General features: G+C 37.4%; 1 protein-coding gene across 2 annotated transcripts in view; it reads right to left on the bottom strand.

Annotated features, from left to right (window-relative positions):
• Positions 1–12,836, bottom strand: part of LOC114933518 (inactive tyrosine-protein kinase Dnt) — a 94,882-nt gene that overhangs the window by 19,263 nt on the left and 62,783 nt on the right. For both annotated transcript variants that reach the window (XM_029306142.2, XM_029306141.2), the window contains exons 3-4: positions 11,911–12,181; positions 3,394–3,568 (exon numbers count right to left, since the gene is read on the bottom strand). In XM_029306142.2, the coding sequence (XP_029161975.1) occupies positions 3,394–3,568; positions 11,911–12,181 (446 nt within the window). The remainder of the gene's footprint in view (positions 1–3,393; positions 3,569–11,910; positions 12,182–12,836) is intronic.

Below are 12,836 nucleotides of genomic sequence, written 5' to 3'. Positions count from 1 at the left end.
CTACAGTCACGAAAGGAGCCTAATCAAACCAATATCGAAATGCAAAAATAAACATCAGACACAGACCGTGGAGGGAGCAAAAGTTGGAAGACTGCAACGAAATCCCGACGCGAGTTTCGTGAGTGGCGTAACTACTCTCGAGAAAACTTTTCGCTGCTTGCCGAATCTCGAAGGCGCCTTTTGTACGTCGAGTTCGATGCGGCAAGAAGGGCTTACGAGGAACGAGGGTGGCCGTGTTCGTTCGAGCGAACGGATGTAAAATCTGCAGTTTTACCCGCCGGCGAGGATGTACGTTAAAGAGAAGGGGATTGAGGGAGGAAAGACAGGCCGAGGGAAGCAAAGATCCTCGTTCCTTCGCGTGTTATCAGGGTGGAGAGACTCAAAAGAGCTAATATATCCCGGGAGAGACAATTGGCCCGCCGCGTCTCAGGGAAAAACGCAAAGGCGCGTATAAAATAAGGGCGCGTCCCTTCTCTTCGATTTCCGCCGCTATAAAGGCCACTCACTTTGCCATGCGATAAATATTTGATGTCCTCTCCGATCCGCGAGATCATTGTTACGGATGATCGTACTCGATCGTATTCGCATCACGCGTCGTCCAATCGGGTGTTGTTTGTTCGAGCGTGAACATCTGTTGCTTTCTTTTTCGAATGCTCCGGTCAGTGCCGCGGTGAGATATTGATTTCAATTCCGCGACAGATTGGCGTGTAATATTTCAATCTCGCGTAATATCACGCTGGGATTTAACGTAATATATCTTCCTATGCACTGCGCAGTTTTTTTTTTTTTTTTTCATCATCAGTTTTCCGCGCAGATCGATGTAGAAACGACGAGAAACAGGTCTTACGCTTCGTAAGGAAAAACAATTATGATTATTGCATCAAGAAAAACAAACAAGAAAAAGAGAAATTGCAGAAATGTTTTATATAAAAAAAAACAACGTAAAAGCATTAATCTACAGAAAGATACGGAGAATTTTAGTGGGATTTATGATCGTGTTCTTGACGCTATTAAAATTATATTTATTTTTATATTTACCTATTTATTTATTTATTTGACTTTGTTATGACGTTTTAAAATGCGAAAGACATATTAGTTTTGTTCTCTATTTTCTTAACGCGTAGTGACTAAGATTCTTGCTAACAGTCAACATCTATTTATTTCGTGCTTACTTCTGTCAGTTTTGCATTGTTCATCAAAACAATGGTTAATATTGTCGGTGGTTTGCAGTGAAGTTGATTTACTGTATTAATTTGGTATGTAACATATTTTTGGTTTTTGAATGTATAATTATTTGTAGCGATAAAGTGTATTAAAAGTATAATTATTTTTATGTAACTTTTTATAGATTTACTTGAAAAGGGCTGCAATGACAGCCGAAACGTTGTATTTCAACTAATTATTTATAATAAATTATTGCCAGTCTGGTCGACTTTGAACTTTGAGAAGAGTTTTTTATTAATTATTACTGGCGACCCTTAAGAATTATTATTTGAATTATGATTATTTTATGTTACGTTGTAGCTCTATGATGTGATTCGAGATTGAAATATGACACGAAATTTTCCATCCAAATTTCTTTGAAGGAACGAATTCGCTGTTTACCGTTTAACAGTTCCTAGGAAACGAAATTCGTTAAGAAAAATTCGCCACGGGAGACATCAAAGGAGCTAATAAATATCCGGGTAAAAGACAATTCGCTCTCTTTGAAACAAATAACAGGGGAACAGAAGGAAGTGGCAGCAAAGTGAAGCGAGAGTGGCTTTGCTTCTACCCAACTCTCCTCGACAGAGTATGGTTCCTATCTCATTCAAGTCTGTCGATTATGCCCCGAAGTAGTGGCACGTGAAACGGAACATTCGATGCGCTAAAGTATAAAATAATTACAGTGAAAATAACGATCGAACTTTAAAAGCAACGGGTAGAAGTTTTCGCATAATATTCATCGTTAATGAGGAGACGGGTGCTAGAACACGATCTGCTTTACGTTTAACGAGAAAAATTCATGACGAGGGCTTTTCCCGGACGCTCGATATATTCAGACAAAGACAATTCACCGACGAAGATGAGAGTCAATCCTATTAAAGGAAAAAGAGGGATCTAAAATTCACCGCGTATCAAACGATTTGAAATATATACGCGTAAAAAAAATGATTCTCTCCTATCCTCTATGGTTTTACACTTTACTCTCTTTATAAAAAAAAAAAAAAAAAAAAAAAAAAAAAAGGGGATAATAACGCTGCAAAATGAAATCGACAAAGCATTTTTACAAATGTTCATGTACATTGATATATATATATATATATATGTATAATCAATGCGAACAGAATATCGTTTCAGAGATTCAAGTGCGATATTAATTTCAACAAAATAGCTCTGCAGCGAGAGTCCACTCAACTTATGCGCGCAAAAAAAGCGCAGTGAAAAGCGGTCGACGAACAAAGAAGTATAAAGCGCGAATATGGAAAGAGAGATAAAAGCGGAGATCCTCTCACGACCCCTTACATCCTCCTTACATTCTCTCCCACACGGATACAAAGTAGGGAGTGCGTATAGCTATGCAATAAAATGTCGGCTGTCGACGGATCACCGGCGGCTTATTGAAAGGATATTTCATTCGGACGAGTTCCTCCTATCCGGCTTATCCCCGCGAATTTCCCGCGGGTGTACGAAAATCTTTTCGTCACTCTCTCCCATTTACTCCCTTCGGTTCCTCCCGAACGGTTTCTTCTGCTCGGGAAATTCGCGAAACGCCGCGGACTCTCTCGCTTTTTCGCGAACGACTCGCGGAAAATGAGAGCGCGATACACGTGAAAAGCCGTATTTACGACGCGTCTTACGCGAGACGACGGCGTCTTAATGGAAAAGTCTTTTCCACGAGCACCAATTTGTACTTCTTTTCTTTTTTGGGGTTTTTTTTTTTTTTTTTTTTTTTTTTTGCAAGCGGCGTACGAAAGGCACCGTGCTTTGAAATGCGAATTTAATAAGTGATGTAGAATGAAAAGCTGCACGGAGGGGGCGTTCAAATTTTTTTCTTCCTCGCGTCGGTTTCTCGAGACGAGCCAGACGTCGTCTCGAAAATCACCGGTAAGCCGGTAACCCGTCCGTGGGCGAATACACAGGTTTATACTACTGCTCCGACTGTATACTTCTTACTATCGCGCGGACTTGGTTAAATAATTCTAAAGAATGGAAAATTAAGACCGGGGGATTTATCGGGACAAAGTCGCCTTTCATCTGTCACACTCGCTTGCTTTTTGAAAATTTAATTCTTAAATTTTTCTCGTATTTTTAATCCAGACATTTTTGTCGGAAAATGTGAAGGGGCGTTAAATACATGAGACTCGCGCTTATTCACGCTTTTCTGTACCATTAATGAAACATTTTACTCACTGCGATTCTTGAACGCGAGCCTTGCTGTTGCGAATGTACAACGCACTGGCGACGCTGCCGACAACTAGAATTAAAGCGCAGGCACAAGTAGCTGCGACGTAAAGCGCACCGGCACCGTTCATGAGCGGATCGGGCTCCAGACGCACCGAATCGTTGCTGGGAGGCGTCTCGACACCTGCAAGTACACAGGATATATAAATTAATTCATATTTTTTTTAATCTTTCTCTATACATTTCTTCTATATTTCATACAATTCTAAAAAATCAAGCATTCAAATAAACGAAAGAGGGATATATTACATTACACTGAAAAATTCAATTATTGACACAAATAAATGAAGAATAATTGAACTAATTTGATTTAACAAAAATTCGACGTTTTCTCATCAAAAATAAATTTTTTAACATGTTAAATGTCAAATTAAAGCGCTTTCCTCGTGTTGTCATGTTTCAAAAAATGCGATATAAAATAAATATGTAACTGTAACATCAATATATAATTTAATTTGATTTTAATTTTATTTGTTTATCGTCTATCGAAAAAAAATTGCGACTCGCCTCTGAAGCCTCTTCACGTTCTATTCGACGATTTTTATATCCGTCACCAAATATAAATGTATTCAATCTACAAAACTCGCACGACCGCCATTATAGTATCGGCAATCCATTTTGTCAATTGGAGCATTTCCACTCGAGCCACGTGCTCGAGATTCGAATCTATCGGGGAAGTACTGGACGAGAACGGGATCGACCCATTGTTTATACGTATCGCGGCGCTATCGAACGAGCGGGAATATCGACGAGTTGTGGAAAGTGCTCAAAGAGATCTCACTTTGATGGCGAGTCATTGGCCGCAAACCACGAATTTTCCGGCAAGTACGACCGCTACTCGGCTTACTTTTACCTCGCAAATAGCCATATATTTCTCACGCGTTGTTGCGTTCTTGCGTTGCCCATATTAAGGATCCCATCGTTTTATTCGCTATTCTTCTTTATATATGTGTTTGTAAAAGAAATTTTAACAAAATATATTATATCTGACAAGATTTTTCCTCAAATTTAACAACACGTGTCATTTAATATGTCAATTAAATTAATCGAATTTTTCTTTCATTTATTTTGATCGAAAAGTGTTCCGACATATGTATGCACTGGAATTTTACAAACTATACAGTCCGACGAAATTTTACATTTTTGAAATGCACATTTGACAAGGAATCTAGGACGAATTAGTTCGAATTCGGTTAGTTCCGTTGTTCGCGAAAGAAACTGTTCGAGTTTACCGAGACTTTTATCTCTGCGTCTCGCAAGTTTACATTTTTCCGGCGTACTTGGTTCTCTGATATTTCTTTTCATCCTATCCATTCGTGCGTTCTGAGAAGTAAAGACTCAGGTCGAACGAAGCGGCGCCTTGTCGTCTCTTATAAAGGTAAGTAACGTGACCTAGGCGGAAGAACTTTAGCGCGAAGGCTCAAAAGCTTTCAAGAACCGAGCACGTCAGCCTCGACTAGGATATGCCGAGGAAAAGGGACGCATCCTTTCGGAGCGTCATGATAAAATTAAGTAAACTTCATCAGCTCTTAACTCGTTGCCGAGATTATAGCGTCGCATAATCCCTAAATGCGTTCCTCCAATTTCAGGCGTTGCTCGCCTGAAATCTAAAACAACTCTTCATTTCTTCGCTAACTTATCTTCTTATGCGAACGAGCAACATTCGCTCCTCATTATCTCACATTTTGTTTCCCTCCTGACGTATAATTCGTGCTCGTAAATCATTATTTCTTCCACATATAGTATGCATATATCGAATCTCGTGCGGGATTATCAAATTTCCTCGTAAGTTCTTAATAAATTTCTAAGAGTTTTTTCGATTTAGTAAACATTTTAATTGCGGAAAATAAAAATATAAAATATAAACACAAGGCAAAAATCTTAAAATTTTAAAAAAAATCGACACAGAACACTTTGTCAAATTGTTATCTTGCGATAATTAAGAGGTTGAATTTCCATTGCGGATATTAAATAACCTGGACGCCTTTCTTCTCTATGTATTTATTTGAAAGCTGCAATTCTTTTTGTTCTAGAGTAATTCCAGTAAGTGACATATACGTCGATTACAGAAAGAGAAAATGATACGATGCACTCTGAAATATTCGCCAAGCCGTAGTAGCGATAAAAATAACAGTGCTTTGAAAATACATACCGCCTGCGGCGTAAGAAAATTCACGACGAAAATTAAGACATTGTACGGCATAATACAGTCATCGCGTGGTTTATTCTTTCTACCTTCTTTCTCATCAAGAGAGAAATTAAAAACTCGAAAGCCGAAATCCTTTTATCTAGAAGCTTCACGATTCATCATCCATTAATGTTACATGAAATTATTGTTACCGTGCTTGTAAGCACTATTGTTACTTTATTCTGAAAAATGTCACTTCAAAGGATAAAATGCTAACTTTTTATTATAAAACTCTCTGTGTTAAGCTTTCAATTATAATTCTGATAAGCTGTCAATCAACGCTGGAAAATGACTTTGTTGTATGTTTTTGTCCTTCAATTTTCCATGTTTATTATTTTAATTATCAATTATTCGTAACTTGAAAAAATGTACAGTAAAACTTATTTCTCAAATAATCAGCGTTCTTATTAATTTTACATTTAGTGTCATTTATTTTATATTATTCTATTATACTGTTCTTCTTATTAAAAAAATCATAAATATAATTTTTCACTTTGACAAATACGTTAAGGGTCCTAATAAGCCTTGATATTTATCTTCTTTCTCTTTTTCCGTCGCTCATTTCACGAAAGAAGGAAATAGACTTCGTGCTCTTGCCAGGATAACGTAAACCAAGCAGATCAGCTTTACGTGATAGAGCATCGCGAACACGAACTACGAGGTACGAGACGAGAAAGAGTTTGCTCGAGCGCGATGAGACGTGCACAGGAAGCAGCAGGAAAAGAAAAAGTTAAATAAATCGTAGTAGCCCTCGGCATTGCGCTGCAGTATCTTAGGAGCAACTCGTTCGCATCGTTCCTTTGCGGAGTCCTTCCATCTTCCTAAAATGTTTCTCTCGCGCGCGCGCTACGATGCGTCCGAGAAACGGACGAGCATCTTCAAAATCGCTTCTATTATTTTTGCACTAAAATTGTAATTGCGTCAGATTTCGCAATATTTATCAAATTTTTCATGCTCTCGGTAATATCACCACCTTTTCTACGCTTGTGATGTGTAATTACTTCAATACATGCTTTAAATCTGTCATATTTTGCTGTTTATTCTATTATACATTTATTGTATATTTTATGTGGAATATACGAGTGCGATTTTTATATGCAATTTAATATTATACGATATATATAAATGATGTATGAACGTTATATCTTCATTCATTAACTCACTAATCAAATAGTGTAGCACTTATCGACATAAGTTGTCAGGATTGACGCGCATATTCGCGGAACTCAAAGAGCGACTATGAAGTCAGGAAGGCGTGTTAAGAGCGACTTCTCAATTAAATCCGACTGAGCTATGCTATCCGCTACCATCAAAGTTAAGGTCAAACAGACCTTAACCGAGATTTACGGAGGATCGGAATTAAGTCTCTAGAGGATTAACAGGGTGACCCTCCACGAGTCGCGTTTCCTCATTCGCCGCGAGCTCTGTGGACTTTAGAAACAAATTTAGTCATGCTGAGAGACTCGCGTAAATCACAAAATTACACCTATGAGTGCGCTGATATGTTTAGTTTATTCCACAAAAAAATTAAACAAATTCAACGATAATTTAAAAAGAAAAATAAAACCTGGGGGATGCTTATTTATATATACTTTAAATCATTTCTTCTAATGTTACCATTTGTTTCAAACATTTTTAATATTTTTAAAATATAGTCGGTATACCATATTTGCAAAAGTTGTAAACCATTCGTTAATTCTAAAAACGTCAATATTTTTTGAAGATATTTGAGATGAAAAATAATATAAATATTTGAAAACAACACCGAAAAATCTGTAAAAACACAACGTATACAATATAGTATATTGTCGTTTAAAAAAAATGAACAGAAAAAAATATCTAATATGCGGACTCTCGATGCGAATTCGAATTGCTGAAAAACTAAAATTTCAAATAACAAAATAACTAAAATTTGAGAGAGAGAGAATCAGTTTACATTATTAAATCTTTGCCTTTTTTTACATTTGAAACATCAATGGTCTTCAATATATGTGATTCTTCTTCGCGAGTATAGAGAGTTTCATGTAGAGAATTCGATTATTTTCGAGTGATCTCGAGACGCTTTCAGATTGCTGCTAGGACCTCTCGAGTCCGAAACGATCGCCCAAGGACTCGTCAGGAGCCAGGGCCCCGGTTTCTTTGGCGATGCGAAAACGGGACAAAGAGGAAGCAAATTCGACAAAGCAGAAAATCTGCTCTCCACGACACGACTATGGTCCTCACCGCGGTGGTGCTTATTTATTTTCGTCCCTCTTCGTTCCTGTAGCCCTGTCCACCTCGCTTTTCTACGCGGTCGACCCTCTTGATCTTCGGCGAAGGAGGGATTTTCTCGGTGCCTTCTCTTCTCTTTCATTAAATACACCGACCCCTGACAAGATTCAATTTTACTCGGCGAATTGCTTTTTGTTGTACCGTCGCCTCCTTCGGTAACCGGATCTGCGACTTCTCTCTCTCTCTCTTGTTTTTTATTTCTTTTTTATTTTTCATCGAATTTCCCAAATACACCAATTTTATGAGACAAAACTCTATACGTTTTTATTATAATAAAATGATATAATATATCAAGTATATGAATATTTTAATAAAATTTATTTAAAATATATATATGCTCTTTATATCTAATAATTTGGTTTCGGAACGATCAAGTCGCGGCCAACTGTTGGTCCAAACTAGAAAAAACCTATTTTCAATTTTAAAATACATTTCTATTTTTTTTTTTTTATCTTTTTAATTCTACGAGATTCAATTCTTGTTTTCATCAATTCTCTTCTTAATTAAAAAGATGAACAAATCCATCGCTGTGCGGTTTCAATTTATTTCGTGGAACGTTTCTATCTATCGAAAACACTGCGCACAAAACTCGTTTTTGGTTACACAAAATCAGTATAAAGTATTCGCAACGCGCTATTATGACGATAGAGAGGGACGAATATCGGGGGTTATTTGCCAGATTGCATTCATCGTTGCTCCGTACGGCTTGTTTTTTCAGAAAACACACGTTTTCGAGGTCGCGTGAAGTTTGCGGAGTCGAGAGAACCGCGCCTGTGAAGTACCATGCGTACAAGTTTACGAGCACCCTTGTCGGAAGTGGTGCGGAAATTACGTTTGTACCTTCGCTCGCGTCCGTCATAACATTTCCATTTCTCCTCGCAACGTAAACTACATGTGTATATTTAATTCCATTATCTAAACATAATTACTTAAACGACCATGCGTGCTCTGCAATTGTATTTATATAATTTAACGGTATTTAGTTTAGTAAAAACCCTCAAACTGTCAGGAAACACCGAAAGTTCCGAATTGATCGCTATTCGCGCGCTTAAATATTAAAATAAATATTAATAATTATTAGAAAGTATAAATAAATAAAATAAATTGTAATACTGTTAGATTGTAACAAACGTTATATCGCGATCTATAAATCTCCTTTTATGAATAAAAAATATATACAATATATATGCATTCAAATGCAACACTATGGATATTTATATTTCTTTCTTATAATACATTTTGCGATATACGCAAATCAGTTTATCGCGACCATTTTATTTTACATTTCAAAAATTGTTCCTATTATTGTCATCCTTTTTCAATGTTAAAAACGCTTGCCATCGCGACTTCAAAAGTTACCAAAAATCGCTCACTCCAGGGTCCATAAATCGCGTGGATAAATTGAGTTTGCGCGTGACGCGAAATGAATGCGCGCTTCTGTTTTAATCGCGACCACGTCGAAACTGTCTCGCCGTAACGAAGGTATTCAGTCGGGTTCACGAACGCGCTAATTAAATCCGATATTACGTAAACGAAATAATTATCAACAGGCTGCAATGGCGCTAAAGTGAGTACGGATGAACAAAGGCGCGTTCCGGCTGCGACTCGCTCGCGTACCGCAAAATATATATATATATATATATATATTGTATGAACAACCGAGTAAACCATATGTCACATAGAGATTACAAAGCTTGAATAGTATCATCTTTTGAAATGGATCTTCATACAACGCACTGTGTAGATCAATATCACCGCGCAGTAAATAATAGCGCATAGAAATTCACAAACCTTTCGCGCCGATTTGATATTGTCATCGACGTGCCTTGTTTCATAAATCATTGTGAAATTTATTTAATTTATGTAATTGTGTGCAATATTAATGTAATATTTGTCTGCATGTACGCGCATTATAATCAAATTTATTACAATGAAATTAATAAACCGTGAAATAGAAATAAATTTAAATTTCTCTCAAAAGGTCAAGTAAACATTATACAGAATTGAGGAGGAGTTGCAATTTTAATTAGACGCAAAAAACACCGCTAAGCGAAAGAGTTACATAATTCACACTTTAGCATTTTCATATTTTAAGTGAGATAAACGGCGAATGCGCGCCGTCATGATTTTTTCAGGGACTCTGAATAAAACAAGCGGAAGAAGAGAACACGCGGCATTCCTTCAACGAAAAAGAAAAAAAATCTAGAATCCGGATCTAGGTTCTCGGTTAATGCTGGCTGCCATGAAAATCATGGAATTTCAAATCACATTGAATTTCATGCGCGAAAATAATAAAATAGATATTATCTTTTTTCGCTTCCTCTCTCTCTCTCCTCTCTCTCTCTCTCTCTCTCTCTGCTTCATACATTTGTTAATGAAATCAGTGTATTATCACTGATGCAGTACTTTTAATTATAAATATAACATTGCAGATAATAAAATCTCACTAAACAGAATTAATACTAGCGGCTAATTTTTCAATGAAATACTATCATAATCAGTGAATTATACAATGGAGGAGCAAAGTGCGAGTGTTTCACTGAAAATTCGAGAAATACTCACTGATCTTCAGTAAGAATCTTGTCACTGCTTTAATCAGTGACATATTTTCAATGACTTACTTAATTAAAAAAAAATAATAAACCTCAATGTGTTTTGTTTTTTGACATTATTCAAAATTTAGCATAGTAATGACCGATATTGGCCAGATAATCGATCGCGCGGGAAATTCTACCTCTAAATGACTATTCGCACGTATACCTTTTTAGCAGATAATAAAATCTCCTTGAAAAGAATAAATACTCTAGTGGCTAATTTTTCAATAAAATTTTCCTACCATAATCAGCGAATTATACAATGGAGGAGCAAAGTGCGAGTGTTTCACTGAAAATTCGAGAAATACTCACTGATCTTCAGTAAGAATCTTGTCACTGCTTTAATCAGTGACATATTTTCAATGACTTACTTAATTAAAAAATAATAATAAGCCGCAATCTGTTTTGTTTTTTGACATTATTCACAACTTAGCATAGTACTGACCGATATTGGCCAGATAATCGATCGCGCGGGAAATTCTACCTCTAAATGACTATTCGCACGTATACCTTTTTAGCAGATAATAAAATCTCCTTGAAAAGAATAAATACTCTAGTGGCTAATTTTTCAATAAAATTTTCCTACCATAATCAGCGAATTATACAATGGAGGAGCAAAATGCGAGTGTTTCACTGAAAATTCGAGAAATACTCACTGATCTTCAGTAAGAATCTTGTCACTGCTTTAATCAGTGACATATTTTCAATGACTTACTTAATTAAAAAAAAATAATAAACCTCAATGTGTTTTGTTTTTCGACATTATTCAAAATTTAGCATAGTAATGGCCGATATTGGCTAGATAATCGATCGCGCGGGAAATTCTACCTCTAAATGACTATTCGCACGTATACCTTTTTAGCAGATAATAAAATCTCCCTGAAAAGAATAAATATTCTAGTGGCTAATTTTTCAATAAAATTTTACTACCATAATCAGCGAATTATACAATGGAGGAGCAAAGTGCGAGTGTTTCACTGAAAATTCGAGAAATACTCACTGATCTTCAGTAAGAATCTTGTCACTGCTTTAATCAGTGACATATTTTCAATGACTTACTTAATTAAAAAAAATAATAAACCTCGATGTGTTTTGTTTTTCGACATTATTCAAAATTTAGCATAGTAATGACCGATATTGGCTAGATAATCGATCGCGCGGGAAATTCTACCTCTAAATGACTATTCGCACGTATACCTTTTTAGCAGATAATAAAATCTCCCTGAAAAGAATAAATACTCTAGTGGCTAATTTTTCAATAAAATTTTCCTACCATAATCAGCGAATTATACAATGGAGGAGCAAAGTGCGAGTGTTTCACTGAAAATTCGAGAAATACTCCGATATTGATCAGATAATCGTCGCGCATAATTGCGCGGGAAACTCTACCTCTAAGCGACTGCTCGCACGTACCTTTCAAGCAAATCTTGTTCCTCTTGAACACCAAGATAGTGTCATTGTACCGAGTGCCGGGCGGCGCGGTGACATTCAACCTCAGCGCGAGAGGAATTTCGGCGCTAACGATCCCCGAGCAGGGCAATCTGATCCTGAAGACTTGCAGAGTGACTGGAATCTCGCCTCTCGCGGAGACGTTCACTCTCGGTGGCAGCAACGCCATCATCCCGGAGGACGGTCCACCCAGCACTCCCACTACGTCATAATCCAGCTCCATGGAATACGATAACTGAAAGAAGAAGAAGTCACGTTTCAAAGAAGCTTGATCGTTCTCTCTCGAGGGAATCTTATATACGTTATCGCGAAACATACAAATTGTTTTTGCCGAACGATAATTTTTAACAGAGACAGAAATCTTTGAGCCTTATTTACGCTCTCGTGCTCCGATCGCAAATTTCCCTCTCGTGAGTCGACACGTTTCGCACGTAGAAATTATTCCGGTTATCGTCCGTCGCCCGATATAATCTGGCGTGTAATAAAAATAACGCGGCGCCCGTAACTCATGCGGAAAAGCCGCGGGAGATTCGCGGTCCCTTCGTTGCGTATACGATTGCGCATATTAACATTATATATATATATATATATGAATGCGTATCGGTCGGTGCATGCGATATATTATATTCCACGTTAAATCCCACGCGTCGCGGTCTATTTCGTATTTACTGCCGTCCATCTCGTAACTTTGAACCCCGAGTCGAGGTTACACGGGAGACCCCGGGTGTAAGGCAAGCACGATTGTACCAACCACCCTTTCCCACCTCCTCGTTCTGTCACACTCGAGATTGGCCCACCTCGAACGGCGAGTAGTGTGTTCAGGCACGCCACAAGTTTTACGAGGTGGCATAAATAACCCGGTTAGTGCTTCGTGATGCGGTGTCAACGGA

The sequence above is a fragment of the Nylanderia fulva genome, unplaced genomic scaffold, assembly GCF_048542155.1.
Source record: "Nylanderia fulva isolate GAGA-0341 unplaced genomic scaffold, ASM4854215v1 Scaffold3, whole genome shotgun sequence".
NCBI classification, from domain to species: domain Eukaryota; kingdom Metazoa; phylum Arthropoda; class Insecta; order Hymenoptera; family Formicidae; genus Nylanderia; species Nylanderia fulva.
Note: the sequence above shows the minus strand (reverse complement) of the source record. Positions and strands in the feature narration are given on the sequence as shown.